Source organism: Zeugodacus cucurbitae, chromosome 3 (assembly GCF_028554725.1).
Source record: "Zeugodacus cucurbitae isolate PBARC_wt_2022May chromosome 3, idZeuCucr1.2, whole genome shotgun sequence".
In the NCBI taxonomy this organism is placed as follows: domain Eukaryota; kingdom Metazoa; phylum Arthropoda; class Insecta; order Diptera; family Tephritidae; genus Zeugodacus; species Zeugodacus cucurbitae.
Window position 1 is genome coordinate 52309234 of NC_071668.1, and position 23038 is coordinate 52332271.

General features: G+C 37.9%; 2 protein-coding genes across 6 annotated transcripts; one reads left to right on the plus strand and one right to left on the minus strand.

The window, feature by feature from the left end:
- Positions 1-1348: 1348 nt before the first annotated feature.
- Positions 1349-19775, minus strand: LOC105216856 (E3 ubiquitin-protein ligase Ufd4). Of its 5 annotated transcripts, none has more exons than XM_011191566.3 (12): positions 19367-19775; positions 18200-18272; positions 17390-17529; positions 15552-17292; positions 15019-15310; positions 14700-14918; positions 14218-14253; positions 7937-11476; positions 7606-7859; positions 6008-7195; positions 4925-5937; positions 1349-3574 (listed from the first exon to the last, which is right to left on the minus strand). In XM_011191566.3, the coding sequence occupies exons 3-12, from the start codon at positions 17527-17529 to the stop codon at positions 3292-3294; spliced, it is 8706 nt and encodes a 2901-aa protein (XP_011189868.2). In that variant the 5' UTR covers positions 18200-18272; positions 19367-19775; the 3' UTR covers positions 1349-3291. The 5 variants fall into 5 exon arrangements, with proteins under 5 accessions (XP_011189868.2, XP_011189866.2, XP_011189867.2 ...); XM_011191564.3 differs by having other exon boundaries at positions 7594-7859; XM_011191565.3 differs by lacking the exon at positions 19367-19775 and adding an exon at positions 18949-19089 and having other exon boundaries at positions 7594-7859.
- Positions 19079-22078, plus strand: LOC105216861 (uncharacterized). The gene is made up of 2 exons (XM_029043240.2): positions 19079-19219; positions 20153-22078. Exon 2 carries the CDS (start codon positions 20638-20640, stop codon positions 21562-21564), a length of 927 nt encoding a protein of 308 aa, XP_028899073.2. The 5' UTR covers positions 19079-19219; positions 20153-20637; the 3' UTR covers positions 21565-22078.
- Positions 22079-23038: the final 960 nt, after the last annotated feature.

The window sequence follows — 23038 nt, forward strand, 5'->3', positions numbered from 1 at the left end:
ATTTCAAAGGATGATTTTGCCTTGAGAGCCGCTTGACTATCACTAATGATGACTATACACAATGGGGGTTTCTGTCTAATATGACCTCAGCACACTTGCTAATGACATAGATCACAGCTTGAAAGATGGTGGGAATTGTCCCATGGGCACAGATAACTTGAGGTTTGGTCCCGTTAAACCGGTACATGTACCATCTGTTGTCTTAAATCCGTACGTATACCAATTTACGCGATCTTATTACTCTCCTATTACCCTTCGTCCTCTTACAGTATGTGTTGCTTTTTTGTTAGGAATAACATCGGACGTCCATCTCATCTCGTTAATTTCATTTAAAAGTACCATATACGAGAATGTACTTCGCGTCATGATTGGGAAGGACCTCTCCGAGCCGTTCGATACCAAACGAGGTTTCAGACAAGGTGACTCACTATCGTGCGACTTCACAAGAGATCACTCCTAAAATACGTCGACGACATAACGCAATGCACCGACCACACTGCGGAAGCAGACAGATTTAGATATGCTATAAACTACATGTTATGTATCCTGGCGGAGCCGTTTACACCTTCCTTGCCTCCCTCCCAGTGAATGACGTCCTTGGAGTCTAACCACCACCCATAGCAGACGATGAGCTCGAGTTGTCACGAGAAACCAGAGTGACCCTTGCGCAACTTCGTTATGTATATTGCAGCAGGTTAAATTTATCCAGACTGAACCTCGACTTACAGAATATATGACACCCCACTCCCTTTGGTCCAACACTGTCGAGACGGCACGTTTACTAGTCCTACCATTAAATGACCTCGATAACAACTAGACGTATTCTTTCCGTTTTAGCAGTTCTGGATAATCGTTGAAACAACAACACTCAACCTATTCGTACCGCTACCGTATTACACAACGACTTCACAGACTACATAACCCAAGCTATGCAGAACGTTATTCAAATCACAATTCGTATACATTTTTCATCGATTCTACTGGTTTGTGCCACGGTGAATCGCTCCAAAGAGAAGTGCATACATCTAGCTATTCTCATCAAAAAGTACTCTATATAATTTTGGAAGAAAATAAAAGCAAGTTGATCGGGGCCCAACTGAACCTCTTAACATACCAAAAGAACGCATCACAAATATTTAAACTGTTCCAGCTTTAAAAGAGATTACGAAAACGCAAAAATGACATCAAAGCATTGACAGTATTTGATCAAATATAATAACCAGGCCGTCCCGGTTTGTGGATACATTATGTTTTTAAACCACATTATGTTTTTAAACCACAACACATTTTTGCTTATTAAAAATTGATGTCCCTCAAAATACAATGTATAAATAAAGACACTGTTACATACTTTTTACTACCGATAAGATTTTATTTGCTTTAAGAGAGTAACCGTTAAAATTAGTCAGAAAAAATGTCTAATAACATTGTGTGTGTGTGATCAAATATTTAATTCTTTTAAGCATAGCATTTGTGTCATTTTTATTGTTGTCGTTTGCAGCAGCGGCAGACACATACTTATTCATAGCAACTTAACTTTGCACACATTTTCCACTTACATAAAAAACATGATTTTCATTTTTAAGCACTGTGTGTAACTATGTAGGTGAAACATTATACAAACATACATTACTTGCTATTGTAATTACCCACCAGATACATTGACATTACATGTTTACCCCGATGTATCTGCAATATCCTTTGCCTTAACTACGTTTTTATTTTTGTTTTGATTGGGGGCTACATACATATATGTTTAGTTTATGTAAATTGTATATTAAACATTCGCACACATCCGGTTTACTTGCGCTCATTTAACTTACTCTTACCAACTCGCTCGCTCTGTAGTGCTCTCTTTAGCTATAAAAAAGCTCTCTAATTTTTAGTTTTTTGTTTTTATTTTGGATTTTTGCTAATTTATTTTTACTTTTAGCATATGTATATACGTTTATAAATAGTATGCACTAGTATATGGTATAATGATTTGGTGGTTATCAAATTGTGGGTACACTGCAGTATTGATATTTCTTGTTTTTTTTTTTTCTAAATTAGTATTAATTTTTCAATTCTTTATTTATATAAGCTTAAAAATCAGCAAACATCCAAATGGTTTTGAAAAATTTAAGTTTCGCTTTAAACTCTGCTGCTGGATTTGCTTCAAACCAAAAATCGTGTGTAGACCATGTTTGCGGCGAAAATTAATTTCAATATTTCTCAAATAAAAAATCCTTCCAACTGTTTGCTGGACAAGTGTGTCAAATGAAGGCGCCGTTGTTCTTGTTGCTGCTGTGGTTTTTACCAAATAATATTATATCTCAAAAGCTAAATATGCCAAACTACAAAACAATAAAGCAATAAAGTGTAACAAATTTCAAATTGTTCTAACAAGTCCGTTTTGCCAATTTCACTTACAATATTACTTTGTTGTTATCGATCAATTCAATATTTGTGTAGTAGATAGAGGAGGGTCTGGAGGGTCTGCTTTAATAATACACCAGTATATAATTGTGTGAATATTGAAATATTGTATTGTTGTTGATTTTATATATATGTATGAATATTGTATATACGCGTAAGTTAGGTAGTCATCAACAAGTAATTAATTTTTAATGAAAAAACATATATATACACATTATAAGCTAGTGATATCGGTAAATTTAAATTTGCTATTTGCCGCGCATTTTCCGGTTCTTCGATTTTCACAATTCATCGCTTCTATTTAACTATGTATTTGTGTAATAATGTTGCAGCAGCTAGTTTTAGGAAATAATTGAAGCGCAATTCATTCATGCAGCTTTTGCTTTTTGTTGGTGCACTACTTATAGTTTGGATTTTTTTTCTACTTAGATTTGGGTTTTCTTCTTTTATTACATACACACACAGTTTTAGTTGTTGTTTTTGCCTATTTTTTTTACACATTACCACTCGGGGAACAAAACAAAAAATGATCATGTCGTTTCGTTGACTTTTTCTTTCGTGTGCTATTTTAAGAAAATTTCCTGTTTTTTTTAATATATAGCATATATATGTAAGTTACACTTCCTAATTTTATACATCAAAAAAAAATAATTATTATAATTATAAGAATAATAGTAGTAGTAGTAATAAACTCAGCAGAAAAAAGATAAAAGATAAAACAATTTTATCACCATCAACTGAAAATTGTTCTCGTAGAAACGCCTAACAATGTTAACGCCCAATTTGAAATTTCGGCAAATGCTTAAGATTAATAATGTATAGAGACGTATGTAAGTAAATTATTTAAACACATATTGTATGTATGTATGCAGATTAATTCAAATGGAATCCTTTCTCTTTTGTTGCAGTCAGTAAACGCTCTTTCATTATCTCCTCGGTTTGGTAATCGGGCAGCTTAAGGTAATGTACGCATGTGTTCACCGATGGATAGCTACCATCGCCGGCGTCTACTTTACGTACGACTGTTAAGCGTGGATGCAAATTGGCTAGACCGCCTGGTGGTAGACTACTGCAGCCGGTGGTGAATTGTAGGAACGCCTTGCGCTCGGGTCCTGTCATACTCATTAGTACATTGACAAAACGCAAGAAGCCAGGGCTGCAAATTGAAAATTAATATTAATATCGTACTAAAAAATATATTTAATATATAGACACATGTGTGAGCAAATAAATAATTAGTAATTATATAATAACTATTATCAAAAGTATTTACATATATCCCCTCTCTCTGGCATTGCATGGATCTGAGAGTGCACAACCCTAAACGACGTTTCCAAAGAACTTGCTCTACTAAGCATATCGAGTCGGAAGAAATTCTCTGCTGAACCCACCCCGAGGGTGTGACTGGATATAGATACCACATACTCAGCATATGTCCCGCATGCAGAGTCTCCGCATGACACTAATCACTTCTTTGCATACCCCCTAAACCCCACTCATCTAATCTTTCCTCTCTGGTTCGACCCTATCGAAACAGTTCGTTTCCTGGGCCTCCCATTAAACGACTTCGATGACAATTAATTTACATTTGCCGCTTCTAGCGGATTTGGGTAACCTTTACAATAACAACAAGCACAGTGAGGAGACTGCAGCAGTAACAGCATAGAACAGTCCGTATTATTGCAGTCCAGTGAGTTCTAGCTAAGGTCTGGCTTTATCGTCGAGTGTTCGTTGTTCCTCAGTAACACAACATTCAACGATGAAGTCTTACTATGGTAAGGAGAACAAAGAAGGGCTGGATCAAGGTGTCATGTGACCCCTTTAATAGCCCAGTCTCAAACGGAGTTTACGTATACCTGACGCCCTCCGTAATAAGATAGCCTTACTTGTGTAGCGGGGGGCTATGCGCACGTGGAACTGCTTTCCCCTACACTCGTGGTTCAAAAATTAATACCAGTAAACAAAGGAAAACAAAAACAACAAGCGGAGAAGCGTTGTGTTTCATTCTTATTAAGAAGGGTATATCTGCAACAGGCAACCAAGGTGGAGCTATAGGAAACCATTGATTGCTCAAAACGGGTTCTACCCGACTTTAAAATGGAACCGCCAGTAGCAGCGAAGAAGCGAAAAGGTCAGCTGAAGAGGCTAAGCCGTCAGCAAAAAGACCAAAAACACGGTTGAATCTTGCAAACGAAACAATTTAAGTTATAAAGGAAACATTTAATATATCTTCTACAATTCACTATTTGACGCATACGTATTTATATTCATCCAAGATCAGTGAAACCGATTATTAGTGAGCCGTAATCCAATGCTACAAAGATTACACAATGTGACAACGAACTTAACGAACTCAGACAAATCACCACAGCTTTTTCTTTAACATTATAGAACACACTAAGGACTTAAAGAAAGTTTGGTCATAACAACACTATTACTCTCCCCGAAATGAACAAGAACCATTAATGACTAATATATAACCTCGATTCCGACTGCAAACACTTACCTATCTTTGGAGTAACCAAGTTTGGGCTCTGTGTAGTTGATGAGATCTTCACGTGTCCATTGCGGATGTTGCTCACCGCAAATCATCATACGCGCCTCGGCCGGACTGAATGCGGCCAATTTTTTGAGTGGGAAGACCTCACAGAAACCACGATGAAATGCTTCCAACTGTTTGGCAATACCATCTTGCAGCACGTAACTTATCAACAGATCGCAATATTCTTCCAAATTGTTAAGCGTAACATCAATATTGGCGCCATTTGGTACCAGTTCAGCATACGGATAACCGTAAACAGAAGAACTGGGTAAATATGTAAATGTCAAGGCTAAATCCTCCAAATCGATTTCCTCATTTCGTTTGGTACGCAATTTTAGTGCGGCCAAATGTTCACGTCTCTGTTCGGGCGTCAGCGTGGCATCACTCTCCACGGCCTGTTTGCGTGCAACCAATTCCTGCAGTTCCCTTATAAACTCATAACGTATCGGATCGATTTCCGCGAGATTTTCATACGCCAAAATGCCATCATACCAACTAGTAGGTGTGGTGTTGTTATATTCTGCGTTAGCATTACCGCCAACACCACTTAATAGTTTCGAGCAAGTTTCGGCCAATTCAGAATCCTCTGATACTACTGAAGAGGTCATTGGATCTTCAGAGACGGGATTCGATTGAATTTGATGTACACCACGTGAAAGCACTTTATTGTGACATAACAGTTTTAGGAACGAATTCGAAAGTGGTAAATCCACTAAACGCATATCTTGCAGCACTTTAGCTAAAAATACACCAAGGAACCAAAAGTATTTCGATACACGATCGCAAATCTCAGAATTTTGCGGTAATGGCGCTGGGAAAAGACCATGCTCGCGACGATTTACATAATAACCGATTGGTTTAACGTCATCGTTGGCGATAAGATGTTTTGTTTGATCGCTGGTTTTCTCGTGCAACTCCAGATCGGCATCATCACACAGCCACATACAGAGATCGGTGCGTTGCAATTCGGCTGCGACCTAAAACAAGCAAACATTTATTTCATACGATTATTATTTGTAAACCGTATATTTATTTCGTTAAACATACCAATGCAAAGAACTCCAATGTGGGTCCCAAACCAGTACCCTGTTCGCCCACAAATTCCACCTCCAGCACAGACTTACGATTGCAGTGCACCTTCATCACCTGCATGGCCCACTCGAGTAGATTCTCGTTGCGTGGCACTTTGACGCGCTCATGCTTCAAGCGGCCAACACGGAACTCGTGCTGATCATCACGCCTTGGACTGAGTCCGGGCATGCGTTGACGCTCCAATGTTACATCACGCTGCGACTGTAGACAAACAATACTACGCGAAGCGCCAAATGCAGTGAAATTGAAATACAGCTGACGTGTTTCGAATGGAAACAGGAAGGGGCAAGCCTGATTGAGATCTTCACACCAATTGGGTAAAGAGTTGCTGGCCAACACCAAAGGATCCTGTATCTGCTGTTGTAGTTTATTGGTGATTTTCTTACTCATGAAAATTTCGTGCGGCAAATTGCCGCCAGCTGTTGTATTTGTGTCAGCGCTAACGGTTGTTGTGTTTGTTGCTTCTGTGACGCTCTCCTTTTGATTGAGCGCATTCAATTGGCTGAGCAGTTGCAAAACATCATCCACAGAGCAGGTAACATTCTCAGATGTTGTGAATTCACCGCGTATGGGTGAGTTAGGTGAGAGCGTTGATGCGCCACTTTTTGACGATACCACAGGGGTATTTGGACCATCATCACATTCCATTACAGTGCCACTAATGCCAGCGCTAACACACTCTTGTGGCGTCACCTCGCGATAGACAATGGTGTATGTGGGTTCCCAGGCTTTGCGGAACTTATCTGTCTTATTCAATTGTGAAACTTGCAAAAGCTCCTGTACGGCACGGAATATCGTCCACTCGCTATTACTCAATTCGATCTCGACATCCGGTACACCGCCTATGCTGGGGCCACGCAACACCAACGACAGTACTGGCTGTGGTAATGGTACGTGCTCGTCTTGACGCAACGATTCGGCACTGGTGCCTGGTGCTGGTATCTCCAAGTCAGAGGTCTGGTTGACATTAGTACGTCCAGGGCGGGGATCGAAGGCTGGTATCAGTGCGGAGAATTGGCGTTTCAGCACGAATTCATCATCCCAAGATTTGCGCTTGCTCACGCCGGCCAAACGATTCTCTAGAGTCTCGTCATCCATGAAAGTTAGCAGATTGCGCGATACCATTACTTGCAGCAATGTGTTCTAGAGGGCGAAAACAATGTAGATAAAGATATTTATGTAGTTGAAGATTGTTTCACAAATTTTTAGTAACTAAACACGCAAAGCTTTAAGAAGACATTGATTATTTGGCGAAGTTGACGGTTAAAACATATAGTTTTTGGTTTTTATAATAATTAATAAGATTTTACCACAAATTTTAGTTTTCAAAAGAATTCTAGTATAGCTGTTTGAATTATATAAAAAAAGAGGTTATCACAAATAAATAAGATAAAAAAATTTAAACAATTCGAAGTACTCCGTCACTCTTGAATACTTTTCGTTCATATACATACATATATGCAAAAAAGTAGACACATACATACATGGAAAGCACATAAATAATAAAGTAAAAAAGTGCATTAAGATTGCAACAAAATTACCAATCGACTTACTCCAACTTCTTCGTATTCGTCTTCGTTCTCTTCATCGTCATTGTCTTCGTCCATTTCGTCGTCATCGTCCATATCGCCAAGTAAAGCTGGTGCACGACAACTCTCCAAGAAATCTTCCAATGAAACTTGTTCACTATCGCTTGAAGTCGAGGTGAGACTCATCGTTAGTGCTGGATTTATAGATGTTTGAACTTGTTGACCGGTAGAGGAGTTGCCATTACCAGCGGTGCCAGTATTTGAACCACCACTGTTGCCTATTATATACATTTATAAAAATTAATAATAATTATATTTCTACATAGATATTTAATTCGTGCATAACTCGACATACCGGCATTATTAGACGAGAGACTTGGATAACTTTGAGCGGTGCTCAATAGACCCGAGTGGAAATTGCTCGATAAGGCCAATTTTACTAGGCTCGTCACCGAATTCGGTCCACGTGGGAAGAACGAACTGGTGCCAACACTCTGGTTATTGCGCTCATTCGAATTCGAGTTGGAGCTGATCATTTGGTTGTTTTGTAGGTTAGTTGTGCCTTGCGAGGTGCGACGACGTGCCATGGCGGCAAAAGTCTCCAAGAGACCAGTATGACTGGTCACCTCAGATTGTGAGGTGGTTTCCGAAACAGATGTCGTAGTCAAATTAGGTACGCTAACGCTCATTTGGTTCGATACGGAAACATTAACATTATCGGCGGAGCCGCCCAATTGTTGTGTGGTGTCAACAGACTGTAAATCCCCGGCATGTTGTTGATCTACTTCAATAGGTGGTGGCGGTGGTTGCAACTGTTGTACTTGTTGCTCGCTAACGTTAGTCGATCTATTGGTGGTCAATGTAGTACCTGGCATACCAGAAAGATTTTTATACTCCGCCATTTCAATGTTACTACGTTTTTCTGTGTCGACCTTCAAAGCGGGCGTGCGTACAGACTTCTCCGCTGCGGTAGCGCTGCAATCGACCACCACCGAAGTACCCGAAGTATCTGTTGAACCGGTGTTGAGCTGTTCATTGCCGCTCTCAGGCTTACCGGTAACATTTGAGAACTTAACCGCTGATGTCATCAGATTTGCAGCCGATAGTGACAATATATCCGAAGAGAGTATGTTATTGGTGTTGTTGCGTATCATATCGACACCATCGCGCATTTTATCGATCATCTCCAAAGCCTCCGAAGAGAACTGTGACACACGTTGCCCAGCCGATGTATTCGCGCGTAGGTTAACTAAAAGTCCCTTGCCCATACTGCCGCTGGCGCTTGCTGAATTATTTGCATTCATCTTATTGTTGGCTTCAATATTTGTGGATTTCAGTTCGTCGCTTTGTTGCAACGATACACTACGCAGCAGTGGAGCGGTAGTGTTTGATGGTGCTGTTGATGTGCTTGAAACGGCACCCGTTGCCTGTGTGCCAACCACACCGGCGTTGCCAAAAATAGCGGCGAGTGCATTGCGGCTACTACTGCCTCCACTCCCACCGTAACCAGTTGAAGAGCTCACAGTGCAGCCGCTGACATTGGGTGTGTTCGCCTCAGTCAACACCAAATTTTCGGTGATTGTAGCCAAATCGGAAACAACATTCGCATTAATAGCCTGCATGGAGTTGTTAATAGCTGAGAGATCGGCAATATTTTCGCGTTCACGCAACAAGGTAACTCCACTGCCACCAGTTGTGGCCGAACTACCCATACCGCTGCTCTCGCCATCATCACCACTATTTCCGGCTGTGGAATTGAGCATTTGTGTCTTGGCCGAGCTAAAGACACTCTCCGTAATAGCCTCAACAGCTTGCTTCCAAGCCAAGTTATCAGCGGATGCTGCCTGATCTGAAGGCACTTCCGTATTTCGATTGATTTCAGTGGCCTCGGGCAGTGAAGGCGTCGAGCTGGACTTGCGCGAAGTAAGCGTACCAGCCTTTTCGTATTTCTTGCCACCAGCTGCAACTGCTGTTTGGCCTGCGGCTGTTACTGCAGCCACCGGTGCAATTGATGTGCCACCCTCGAACATGGATAAATTGTCGCAGTTCGCCAGCTTCAAATCATATTTGCCTTCCGCACCCATACGATAAGAATTACGCCCGCCATGATCCCACTTTACATCAATCCAACCGTTATGTATCTCACCGGTAACCGTACCCTCACAGCAACCGTCCTGATCATCCCAATGCCAGTCAACGCCACGCACTACACGTGCGCCCGTCGTTATATGTTTGAGTTGTGCGCGTATCTGACGACGCTCCTTACGTATTTTAGCCTCTGCTTCCTTGGCGCCTTTGCCAATGTCATCGCAGATGCTCACCACGCGTCCATAAATCTCGAAACCGCTAAGACTCAGATAATGTGTCTGACCGGAGGCATTGCGCCCATTCTGCTGCACGCGTATGTGACGGAAACCGTGCATCTCATCGGGTGCACAGACTATGGGCCAAGTCGCAGTGCTGCCGGGCTCCACCAAACTCTTGTCGTCCGTGTGTGTAACCAGTGTAGTCCATGTGACACCATCCTTCGAGCCTTGCAGCATCCAATTACGTAGTGCGGAACGTCCATAGCCGCGTGCGTGACGCAAAGTGTATGCATTGGGTATTAAGTAGACACCGAGATCAATTGCGAACCAGGCTTTCTTATTGTCTTTTGTGTGACAGTTCACCGAAACGCTATCACGCGAGAGTATGTCCTCTAATTTACCATAAGGCAGTGTCTTGCCTTCAGAGCTGGTCACCTGCACCAAACCGTACTGTGCAGGATTCACCCAATCACAGGTGCCACCATTTGAGCCGATATAGTACATAAGACCCTCTTCATCGAAATCGTAGTGATGCTTGAAGACCATACCCTGACGATGTTCGCGCAATTTCTTTAGATAATGATACGTAGAACGGTCCATATCATACCATTGTTTAGCAACCATTTTCAGCAGGTACTTAGCCAACTGATCCACTGTAGCTAGAGGTTCCATCTTCAAAGTACGACCCGTACGATCGAAAAGCGTAGTCTCACAGGCGGCACGCTCCAAGCGGAAACGCAAACGTTTAGTTAAAATCTGCAATCCATAACTAGCGCCGGGTGCATCGTACATATAGATGGGCAACTTTTCGGTGCTCTCCAAAACGGCCACCAACTTCTGCACCAATATGCTGGCTGTGGTGTTACGCATATCGCCGCTGGGCAGCTTGGCATCAAAGATGCACTGTTTGAAAATATTAATGCGCTGCTTTAGCATTTTATTGGTTTTGTTGCGCGACAAGCCGTTATCCCAATAGTTCTTCGAGAGTACCGCCACCAAGGCCTGTACGAGCCCGGACGAATGCATCTCATAGGCACTAACAACACCGTCTTCGTGCAAGAGCTGTGCCAACTCATTCAGTGATGCGCGTAATTTTTCCTGCCAATTCGAATGTGGCGACAAACGTTGCTCCTCCAAAGCGACTTCGATTTGTTTCACAATTGAGGTTAGCTTGGCGACGGCACCGCGCGGCACGGCTTGTGCTGCCTTGAAGTATTTGTTATAAAGATCACGCGCCAAATTCTTGACTTGTGTCTTCTGCACTTCAGTCTTGGTTTTGATTTTCTTCTTCTTGCCAGTGGACCAACCGGATGCAAAGTCGGGACCGAGTGTATGCTCGGCGGTAAAGGTGTGTTTGGTGCCACGATTGCTCTCGAATATAAAACCGGGCAGCTCATCCTGTAGTATGGTCACTTGATGACCTTCGGTGTTGTGTACTTGCAGTTGATTGGGTTTCTGTGATTGTAGCACCCAATTGCCGACAACCAAACGCAAAACGCTTACAGTCGGCAATATGGGTTGTGAGGGTGCGCCGGGGCGCACGGCGGAGCGTGCGCGTAACAATTTCTCGAGAAACTCACCACGATTTTCTGTAATAGTAAAGTGTATAATATGCACATTTAGAAGTGTACAAAAAATACTAAAGCTTTGATAAAAGTGCGAAAATTGTACTTTTTTTCTTCTAAACTAATATTACAGCGTACGAGCAAATGTAATTATTACTGATTAATTGTTTTTGAGGTGTATAAGTAACAATGACAATCGACAATTTCATGGTGTTAAATGTTAGGTTAGGTTCGATTTAGGTGGGTGTGGATATAAGGATTTGACGAACGCTAGGTACTTTAAGACAACTTTTTTTGTTCAATACAACACAATTTTTATGCTGCGAGATAGACAATGCATATTTTTGATTCGAAAAGAAAATGAAAATATTACACTGCAGAAATAACTGAAAAAATATATAAAATAATATTTGAAGAAAATACTATTTTATGGAAATGTTGTTCAAAATTAAATGATATTTTTGTTTCCAAAATATTATTTGAAAATTATAATGATTTCAAATTTTATAATTTATTTTAATGTTTCTGAATCAAGAGAAGAGGAGAGCACATATTGGATGAATATTATATTACATACATATATACATACATATAAATATATACGTACATATTATATTATCACAAGCTGTGGAAGTCTATAGTCATCTGGAAACACGAATTTAAATCCAAAAAAACCATAATGTTCAAAACAAATTTTCATTAGAATTCAAAACAAATTCACGAATTTTGATAGCTCGTCTCATCCAATGTGATATTAATTTACAATAATTCAATAAAATTCTGACACTCATTGACAAATTGCTGCTGCCAACATGCAAGTGCTTTTAACTCTTATTAGATACATAATTTAAAAATTATAAAAAAACGCTTAAAATGTGGTATGCTTAGTAATTTAGGTTACAGAATACAAGCAAATCAAATAAATTAAACAATATAAAAAAACTAAAATAACAGTGGTGTGTACATTGGGTCCACTAATACAGTATTCTATTAGATATATTTAAAAATTTTATTTTAGGTTATTACAATCTACTTGACATACGAGTGAAATGAAAATTTGGTCTGTGTGAATCAATTTTGTTTTGCTATCGACATTTTATTCAGGGAGGTAATTGATGGACTTAAAGCATTTATTGATTTCAGAAAGAAACGCCAATATAGGCATATATAGTAGCAGTTAAAGTGATATTCTTACGAAAATACATTTTTTTTTAAGAATGTGGAGTAAATGGTAAATATAAATAAATACAAGAACAAATCGCCGCTCAGTCAAACTATTTTTGGATATAAGTATCAATCCACACTGGATTAGTCAAGACGGATTTTCTTGTCTAATACGACAACATCCCATAGCTTAATGTCACAACCCACACCGAACAAGACGAGACAAAAACGCGTGCTCGCTTGGTGTGGGTTAGAGTAAAATACGTTTTGGTGTCTATTAGTCAAATACGTTTTTGAGTAATCCCATGTGTGTTGAGCTTAAACTGACACACACTTTATTTTTTATTTTTACTTAACATCGTGTTTAGTTTCTAATTCTCTATTTTTTATATTTAACTCGTTGGTTTGTGTGGTTGATCCACAACCATAAAACTTGAACCATTTCATTTTTAGTTATTGTTGTAGAACAGATCTTGTTGTTATTGTTTTAAGGTTATGTACAATACTTTTTAGGGAAAATTATGTCTATTGTCATGGAATTCATTAAACAGTAGGTATGAGCAAGCTGTCTCGGCGTCCAGAAGGGACTATTTTTGAAGTTGTCGTAAGATTTACATGAGAAATTTCAATTCAAGACGTTCTTGTTCTTGGAAGATTGAAAGCATTTTCCCGGTGCATTTCATAGATATTAATTTCAGAAAGCTATATTTTTTCCGAATGTTATAATGTAGTATTGATCTGAAATAACGTTTAACGATGTGTTAAAAACAATTTTTAGATTTCTTCTATTGTTATGAAGTAATTAAAAATATAATTATTGAATTTAATTATGGCTTTTAGCATATTAAATATATTATTTGGTACGTTCCTTCAATTTATATGTACAAATATAGTTTTTTTTTTTTTTTGGATATTGGAACAAATATTATTGAAAGTGAATCTAAAGTTTCAATAAATTTTCGGATCAAAACGACGTTGATGCGTGGCATTTATGGTTTTTGTAGAAGTATCTTTAGGTTATGGTGCAGTGAACAACTATATAAAGAGCGGACACCTTTGAACTCTCATTTTTATGTGTATATGATTTGATCTTTTTTTTGGTGTTTGCACTTTTATTTTTTAACCAAATTGTAAATGAATATTAATTACTTGATACTATAATTAATATATGAATGAAGTTTGAAGAGCCCTCTAAGGTTCGTTCTCTATTCAGTACACATGAATATAAATACATATGTAGGTATACGATTTAGTATTAAATGAATTTATTGTATAAAATGAATAAATAGGTTAGCTAATTTATTATTGATTAGTATTGTGAACAATGGACGCTGTAAGTTAATATTATTGTGTACAACTGCTGCTGTATTTTATTATAAATACAAATTAATGGAAATTAGTTACCAAAAAGTTAAAAATTTTAATGAAAAACTTAAAGCGATACAAATGAATTGACGCGTCTTCAAATATAGTTTAACAAAAGCACATAAGCAACGAAACGTGTAATCAATTAAACAAAATCAACAACAACAAAGCTAAACATGAATTGAGGAACGTAAACAAATGAAAAACAAAAAAACTTAAGGTAAAAGTTCTCTCACCTTCACTAGTAACAGAATCCATGCCACGACCCCTTCCTACGACGTAAAAACAGGTGTATTGTTTTTTTAATGAATTGAAAACAAATGATAATAGTATACAGCCTAGTGTTATAAAAAAGTTCAATTTTCAGTACGGCTAAAAGCTAAAGCTAAAGCCGTAAAGTTGCTACAGAAAATTTTAAGATTTTAGTAATTCATTGGTTTGGCATTTAGAAGCAGTGAAAAAAAAACAAAGCAAATGGTAGGGAACACTTGAATACCATAAAAAATTATATTGAAGGTATATTAGATAACAATTAGGACCATGCAAGAGATTTGGGTATTTTCTAGTCACTTTTCTTTTGTTTTGGGTAAACTTTTGATTGTAACCGTGCTTACTCTAAACGCATGTATTTCGTAAAACAGAAACAAAAATAATCTTTTTATGCTATTTTTGACTATTTGGATATAAACTGTACTGTTGGCTTGTCATATTTAATTACCTGAACTGTCATTGCCATTCTCAGGACTGCCACTAGAATACATTGTAGCCAACTTGCCGTCGAGTATGAAGCGGAACCAGCCATTCGAACCATTCGAAAGCTCTAATGCCGCCGAATCGGACCACACATACAAGCAATCACGTCCGCGGCAAATACTCCACTCATGCCAGTGATATGCTTTGCCTTGGAGAATTTCTTTAGCATCTTCCATGGCATCATCTGTACAAGCGAAAAAAAAAAAACAATTATGACATTAAAAATATAATATAAAAATTTAATAAAATTGTAATTATGCATGTATTCATTTACTATATATTACCTGTTGCTGCAGTTGTTTGCGGTTGTAACTGTGTAGAACTGGTAATGCCACTGCTGCTACTTTGATTTAGCTGATCCTCGACTGTGGTTGCGGTAATAGCATTAGCCCCAACGTGCACCGTATTAACTGTTGCTGTTGCTGTGGCATCATTCACTTCATTTTCTGGCTCCATTAGAGCCTGTACTTTCGAAAACACACCAAGGCGTGCAAAATGATCTAAAAATTCATCCTGGGTTTTACTCATCAGTTCTTCGATAATGTTGAGCACCACCAGGTGGCCGTCATCGTCATCCTAAATTATATTTTTATGAAAGGGATGTTAGAAAAAGGGGTATTAAATGAGTGGGGGGAAATCAGTTCTCGTGTTTCGCGATACCCGCTTTAAACTATCTAAAATGTTAATTTTCTCACGTAAAGTTAATTTTTCACGTTTAGGCGGCATGACGAGTTGTGTTGTTTTGTCATTTCATTTTTACTTTTTCAATGAGAGCAGAGTTTATGTATAACTAAATTAGGCGAAAACTGCTACAAACCTCATTGTCCAAGACGCTAGCCACCACTTCCACCAACAAAGTACCCAAATTTTGCGCGTTCGTTCCCGTTACTGCCTCGAGTTGTGGTTGGCACAGACCTTTCAAAACACCCGATTGCGCATACTGCACCATTTTCTTGATGAGACCAAGACTTGCACGCCTAACGCTGCCCAACATTGTGCCCTGGAAGGTGCGACAGAAAACGGGCAAAAATAATTTCAAATAAATCGGTGCCATTTCTGGATCACCACGCGGTTCTAGAGTGCCATTATCGTCGGCACCATCTTTGTTGGCCGCCAAATTGCCAGCTGCCATCCATTCGCCTGGCGATTGCAATATGGCAGCCACCTCACGATGTCCATCATCGGCGCGCTCACGTGCTTTATCTAGCGGTGTTTTACCATCCTCATCGCGCAAATCTGGATAGGCGCCATATTTTAATAGCACTTTTGCTATACTGGGTCGGCCGAAGCAAGCGGCATAATGTAAAGATGAGCTGCGTTGCCCTTTATTGACATCGGCGCCTTTTTCGCACAAATACTCGACCATCTCGAGTGTGCCAAAGGCAGAGGCCCAATTGAGTAAGGTTTGACCAACATCATCCATGCAGTTGACATCGATGCCACCTGATTCGATAGCTTCTTGCAGTGCTTCTGTGTCCTTGGAACGTATGCAGTCAATCAACTGACGATGTGTACGTTCGGCGCTTGAATCATTACGTCGTACACGTGCTGCCAGCTGACCCTGAGCGCCACCGGCTGTGCCCACACGATTCAAGGCTTGACGTCCCTCGAATAGTAATAATAAAAGTAAATCGGCCAAGCGCATACAATCTAACACACAGCGTTCATCACCCTTCAATGCGCGTTCAATTGCATCTGGCAATTGCGAGCGCAATAAATCGTGTGTTATAGACGGTGAGCCACGACATAAGGTGGACAACAAAGAAATGGTTGTTGAAATCGATTGTGATGTCCTTGAGGTATCATTTGTTTGAGTTGGTTTATTCTGCGTAGTTGTTGTTGTGGTAGTAACGCTACTTATGCTATCATTATTGCCACTACTGCCTGTGGTAGTGGCCGATGTTGAGGCGCCAGTAGTGGCACCTGGGCTGGCAGCGGTCGATGTTGATGTATTATTAACCGGTCCGGCAGCATTGCCCAAACGTTTCAACAGTTCTTCTACAAGTCCGTACTCAGCCAATGGGGCTGGATCGACCCATTTGCGTGTATAGCGATCGGCAACTGAAGCGAAGCATTTCAGTGCACCATCTGCTACCATTGGATCCTCATGTTGCAGCAGTGTGCTTAGACTTTCTACACAATTTTGAATGCAGGGTGCATTCGGTTCGACTTTGGTGCAGAGACGTGACACCACCGCCATAGCGGAGTGCAAAGTATCCTTATGTACTTGTGAACCACAATCGCGTATGAAGGTGAGTACACAATTTAGGCCACCACCATCGAATACAGCACCCGCTTCTCGGGTACAAATCAATTCCAATACCTTGATGCATTGCTCGGCTAAATCGCGCGAGGTGCGAGATGACAAATCGGCGACAACCAAACGATTGCAAATCGCTTTAATGGCACCATCTATAGCCACAATGCGGCGGGTGCATTCAGCTGAAACGTCTAGATAATACGTAATAGCGCGTGCGGTAACCTCGAGTACATTTTCTGGTGCGAGGTCATCCAAAAAGATCTTACAAAGCGCTGGTAAGAATGTGCGTGGTGGGCAACTGTTGCAAAATTATGTTTAAAAAATATAAAATTATTAATTTATGCATAAGAAATATTATAATAGCCATATTATTCAGTAAATGAAGTAAATCTTACCTTTCAAAGCAACGATCTACATTATCGGACATAAGCAAGAGCATACAAAGTTGCTCCAAGGCGATCAATTGCATGTCGCGTTCATCCCCCTGACCCATGGACAGCCATTCTAACAGTGTTTCTGGATCAACGTCCCCCATCTGCAATTGATTAGGTAAAAAAAAAATAATTTTGTATTGAAATTTTGAAGTTTTGTTAAATTGAAGTTAGAAAATTTATTTATATAAACAATTGCTTTTTGATTTTTAATAAAATTTGTATTTACTGCCACTAGAGTTGAAATGTTTGTGCATACTTATTTATTAGATAATTTAAAAGTAGTAGACAAAAACAAAATTATAAAATTATAGATACACATATAGTATTAAATAAAATATAAAATATATAATAAATCGACAGCATATTTTTGTTCCGATCTCGATTTTAAATAGATTTAAGTATTATAATTTATTGTTACCCTATAAAGAACAGATTAAGTAAATAAATAAATATTGAAAAGAAAAAACATATAATTTGTTGCCTCGTTCAATTAATGATTTATGTGAGCCATAACAGAATGAATCGTGTTTTGAACGGAAATTGTCTGAGATTAGAAAATAGATTTAATTATATATATACATACGTTATTAATAAACAATTATAAAGTACTTTTTCTGATACGCACATACTTGTATATAATAGATGAAAAAGTTGAAATATATTGTTATTTATTTTAGTAATATGTCATAGACCTACGGACAAGACACGTTCAGATAAGTCATGCCACTGAAATATAATAACATATAAATTAAAATGTTTTATTTTACGTACCTTCGAATTTACTGTGTTATTCTTCCAGTTTTTGATGACTCGTTTTATCGATTATGTTTTTACTGAGTTAAATCTGCAAGAAGAAAAAAATCCATAAAAATTCAGATATAAACTTTTAAGTTTATATTTCATATTATATTTAATTATAACAACATAATATACAAAGTAAAACGGTACCTTTACCGCTTTTCTGTCAAACGGTAAACTCTAATAGAAAAAATAAAAAAATAATAATAATGCACTTGTTCAAGTATTACAAATCTTTGCTTTGTGTTTTATCAAGTAAATTCCAATGAGGTTAATATCCCAAAAACGTATACATAGGTAAAGGCACTCAACTTGATAAGGTACATACTTCTAAACACATACATATGTATATAAATGCGTACAAACTTCTCGAAGAGATGCAAATATTTTCTTCGATCTTATTTATTCACATATTGTATGACATCTACAAGCTCAACAATCACTTCAGCACAACAAATTTTAATATGCACATGCATATGCCATACATATGTAAGAAATGATTTGCACAACTTTTCCAAAAGATGAACACACATGAGCTAATGACTCTTGTGAATACACAACTAAAGACACGCGACGGACAAAGCAGATAGTGAAAACGATGGCACAAATCTTGGAACAAAGGCACACACGTCTTTTTCATTAACTTTACTTAGCTGCCGTCATTCAGCAATTTTTTTTCTTTAGTCCAAAACTATTAGATATATATATTCATATGTACTCACTCAAGCTCAGCAATAAAATATTTAATTCCTTAAATTCCGTATAATGAGGATGAATACGATATTACTTTCGTTAAAAAAAAAGAAATCAATTTTAATGTGAATGTGCAAGGGAATTAGGTTGTAGCTTTTACAATTTATTGGTCTGATGTGCGAAGGGAGGGAGGCAAATAAATGCTAGAAAAATTGGTTTGACTGAAGGGCAAAATAGAGGAGCACAATATCCGAGATGCAAAATGAGAAACGCAAATGGACGAATTTTCACTATCGTTTCGTAAGTTTTTCAAAATTCACAAGTCTTTACCACAAATATAACACATTAGCTAATATCTTACAAATACTTAATTGTAATTAGTGCTTTAGAAATAAACAATATCAGTTATAAAAGTCTAACACATGAAAAGCAATCACATTCACTCACCACTTATTAAACTACTCCGTCATTTTCGTTGTTTTCCCGTTTCTGTGGCCTGCTAAAAATTCGTCGGACGATCAGCGTTACCAGACTACAACAAAGTATTGACAGTTATCACCTTCTTTTCCATACACACTCTTCTAATTTTTAATTGGCAACTCTTTTATGACAAAAAAAAATTCGAGCAAAAAGAAATATTCGACATGAGTTTCACAATATGACTGTAATTGCTTTTTGCTACAAAACTTGCGCCTGTATAATAATTACACTTCTTTGTGCACCAAATAAACAAAACGATTTTATTTTTTACTTTACGAACAATATTTTGAATTATTTAGATCTTCGTCCCACAATTTGAGCTGAGCAAAATTTCGCAGCAAAAAGTATGACACACAAACTGATACGACTTAATGAATGATGCCATACTGAAGAAAAATTTTATAATAAATGAAGACAAGACAAGAAATTCCTCCTCTTGATTAGACTGCTTTTAATCACTGCTATATTCCGTGAAAAGTATTTTACGATTATTATACAACAATAATAAAGCTTCCAAACTTTAAGGATAATTGATTTATAGCAAAAATATGTATCACATAATTTTCATACGAATACGAATTTATTAGTATTAAATCTTAATAATATTAAATGCTATTAATCTTGCTGCTCCCTAATGTTTTATATGTATTTAGATTATTGCATTATTAATATAATAACAGTCTTTGAATAACGAAATTATTTTTATTACAAATTAATTACAATATCCTTTGATCCTTTCGTTGATTTTTCTAGATCAATCGGGGAAAATGAGTTTTCGAAAATTATCAATCCCAAATATTTTATCCGAACAATATCTTGTACTGAACGTACCACGTATGGTAGAGAAAAAATAAAGAAAAGAAGATTTAGCAAATCACCCACAATAGAAAGAAAATTTTTGTGTTAAATATCAACATAAACCCAATATATTGGCGGAATAACAAAATTACGCATCTATATAAAGTTAATCATCTTTATAGATCAAAAAAGAAAATTGTACAAAAAGAACATAGCACTGTGAATAATCAAGTCGTATAAACAATAACAAATAAGACTTGAAAACAAGCGAGACGAAAAAAAAAGTTGTGGAAGTGAAAATATCAAAATTTTAGCCAAAAATTTTGTTAATAGATCCGTATTTATTATCGAAAATAACCAACGATATAGGTCCATGTAAAATCAAGGAATTCAAAATTTGTGCAAATCCAATTTTGTACATCATTTAATCAAGCTCCAAAATGTCGGAAGAAATTGCGAGCGACCTCCATAAATTGGAAATCACTTCAACAGATCCAGCCCACATAGGGGTGATTAATCTTATTGATTCTACACAGTTACCATTAAACTTGAATCCTTTTTATGAAGGTGAAACGAATTCGAATGACTTAAAATTTGAAGATGGAGAGACTGTGTCGAGTCCGCCACAAATGCAAAGAAACCATCAAGGTTGTCGACGTTGCAGATTGCGTCGTCGTTCTGAAAGTAGTGCAGATGCTTACAAATCCGCAGCCACGGTCCTGTTTACAGATACTTCCGATGATTCCTGTGGAACACATACTTTATTAGGAGTTCAAAGACAATCCTTAAAACATCGACGCAGTATTTTGCGACCACCAGTTCTGCGTAAACTTCAAAATATACAGAAGCTTCTGCACACATTGCCTAAAGTTGATAACGAACAAGCCTCAACATCTGCAATGGGAAATGTTATAATTTCGCCAATAAATAAGAATTTAGTATCAACAGCGTCGAGTAGAGGGATATGTGATTTTCGTGATTTAATTCACGAATGTGAAAACTTATTAAATTTAGAAAACGATGTTAAAGGACGATTTGGCTTAGTGAGTCCAGATCAACGTGTTTCAAAAAATTTTACAACTATGCAGTCAACTACGCTACCACGCGGTCTTTTTAGTAACAAAGAAAGAAATAGTTTCACAAATAATGGTAACCAAGCTTGTTCGCCGGAAAGAAATGTTGGAAGTAATACCCGTTCAAATGCAAGTACGTCGTGCTCACAACAAGCAGGAAGCAGTGCTGCCGGAATTGCAAATAGCAATGGCACCAGTGACGATGTAACGATCGATGAACTTGCCTGCTATTTCGACACATTTGTGCACATACCGAAGAAGATGTCAACAATGGCTGAAATGATGTACATATGAAGGGGCATGCGGTTTCTTTGCTGCGGATTTTAATATTTGGCGTCACTTCTATGCACCAGCGTTTTTAAACGAACAAACACAAATAGAGATCGCTGAAGCAACAAACAGTTAAACCAAGATTTTATCAAAGTATTCAAGCTGAATAGACAGCATTGTTGTGAATCGATCAAACAATTTAATCTATCTTTACGTTTTTTTCTCATAATGGCTATAAAATATGAATATGTATTTGAATTTATAAGGTATATGTGAATGGATTTTGCTTTATATTATCCGTAGCTTATAATAAATTATACTAAGCAGTGCGTTGAGCCTGTCCTTCGATAGTTTAATAAGTTTTAAATTGAAATTGGGTTTTCCTTGAAAAATTGCTCACATATAGATAATTTTAAATATTTGAAATCCGTTATTAAAAATGTATTGGTCTATAACGGATAATATAATTCCCTTGCTTACAGTTTAAAAGAATCTGGTCATTTCTATTTCCACATCCAATAAATTTTATTTAACACAATTTATTGTCAAATATATTTATAATACGCTACTATGTAAAGGTTGTATTAAAATTGGTGCATACCCGATAAAATAATTCCCTTGGCTACAGATTTCAAGAAGGTGATCGCTTTATTTCCCATCATTTATATTTGAAACATTACTGACAGTCATTTTCAAAAATATGTCGTCAATAATCTTTATAAAAAGTTAGTCTGTTTGTCCTTAAAAGTATTATAATAAGTTTATTTCGACAGACACATTCTATTATATTAGGTGTTGTTGTTGTCGTAGCTGCATAAAACATTCCCCAAATAATTTTGAGGAATGCTGCCGATTTGACAGTCCTTGACAGGATAAATTTCCGGGTCCGTTCCGGTTACGTCGAACCGACTGTCGTGAGAACGACTATTATATTAGTCTTCAACTTTGCTTCCGCCGTTTTTTTTTTTTTTAATTTAAGGCTTTATTTTATAAAAACGGTTACAAAAATGTTATTTTTTGGCCATCTTTCTGGCAGCATGAGTATTCCGTGACGAAAGAACTCCTCATCTTTCGAGTCGATCCAAGTATCAATTTTTGACTTCTTCATAAGAACTGAAGTGCTCGTTAGCTAGATCGTGTGCCATCGATCGGAACAAGTGGTATTCAGATGGAGCAACGTCTGGAGAATACGGCGAGTGGGGTAAGATCTCCCATTTCAGCGTATCCAAATATTTTTTGACCACCTTTGCAACGTGAGGCCGAGCATTGTCATGCTGGAGAATGAGAGTATCATCCCCATGGCTTTGAGGCGTTTTGATACGGCTTGCTGTGTTACTTGCAACGAATCGGCCAATTCTTCTTGGTTATATCTTGGTTATAGAAACGCATCTTGGCCGAGTACTGCTTCCAATTCAGCCTATTCGAAAATCTTCTCCCTTCATGGTGGTGGTCGGTCTTCGACTTCATAATCACCATTCTTAAAACGTTGAAACCATTC

What these genes read in the sequence shown, in the direction of transcription:
- LOC105216856 (XM_011191564.3), bottom strand. Translation starts at nt 17,529, where the DNA reads ATGGGGGACGTTGATCCAGAAACACTGTTAGAATGGCTGTCCATGGGT. An exon ending in CTAGCGTCTTGGACAATGAG is followed by an intron (nt 15,311 to 15,551) that starts GTTTGTAGCAGT and finishes AATATAATTTAG; the next exon opens with GATGACGATGACGGCCACCT. An exon ending in GAATGGCAATGACAGTTCAG is followed by an intron (nt 14,254 to 14,699) that starts GTAATTAAATAT and finishes TTTACGTCGTAG; the next exon opens with GAAGGGGTCGTGGCATGGAT.
- LOC105216861 (XM_029043240.2), top strand. Translation starts at nt 20,638, where the DNA reads ATGTCGGAAGAAATTGCGAGCGACCTCCATAAATTGGAAATCACTTCA.